The sequence below is a fragment of the Penaeus monodon genome, chromosome 25 (assembly GCF_015228065.2).
Source record: "Penaeus monodon isolate SGIC_2016 chromosome 25, NSTDA_Pmon_1, whole genome shotgun sequence".
Classification (NCBI taxonomy): Eukaryota; Metazoa; Arthropoda; class Malacostraca; order Decapoda; family Penaeidae; genus Penaeus; species Penaeus monodon.
This window is the reverse complement of record NC_051410.1, coordinates 41,824,048-41,824,506: the sequence shown is the minus strand read 5'-3', so window position 1 is coordinate 41,824,506 and position 459 is coordinate 41,824,048. Positions and strand designations below refer to the sequence as shown.

Below are 459 nucleotides of genomic sequence, written 5' to 3'. Positions count from 1 at the left end.
TATATGTGTGCATGTGCGTCCGCGCGCGTGTAGAAGATTGTCTTCTTGTCAGTTATCAGACATGTGTTGATAATTGCGTGTGGGCGGGGGAAGTGGGCGTGCGTGTGTGTGAAAGCCTTAATTGCCAAAAATCAGGCTCAAAGGCAATAGTTGTAGGTCGGATTGGTTCTTTTAAAGTTACAGCCTCGTCACGTTTAACATTTGAGTGACAAGGCGAAGCTCCCTCGCGCGTGTACGCTCTTGCCCACACCTTCCCACACGTGATGCGAAAAAACATCATCATTTGCCTTAACATCATGGAAAGGACAGTTCACGAATCTCTTACGATCACACTCATGACAAAAGGAGAAGCTCAGGGTAAACCGAACTAATGTTTGTCTCCCTTCGCAGGTTGTTGAACTGCCTCCAGCCAGGCGCAGTCAAGCGAATCAACACTATGAAAGCGCCGTTCAAACAGGT

General features: G+C 47.9%; 1 protein-coding gene across 2 annotated transcripts in view; it reads left to right on the top strand.

Moving 5' to 3' along the window:
• Positions 1 to 459, top strand: part of LOC119589280 (myophilin-like) — a 74,843-nt gene that overhangs the window by 34,085 nt on the left and 40,299 nt on the right. For both annotated transcript variants that reach the window (XM_037937899.1, XM_037937900.1), the window contains exon 3: positions 391 to 457. In XM_037937899.1, the coding sequence (XP_037793827.1) occupies positions 391 to 457 (67 nt within the window). The remainder of the gene's footprint in view (positions 1 to 390; positions 458 to 459) is intronic.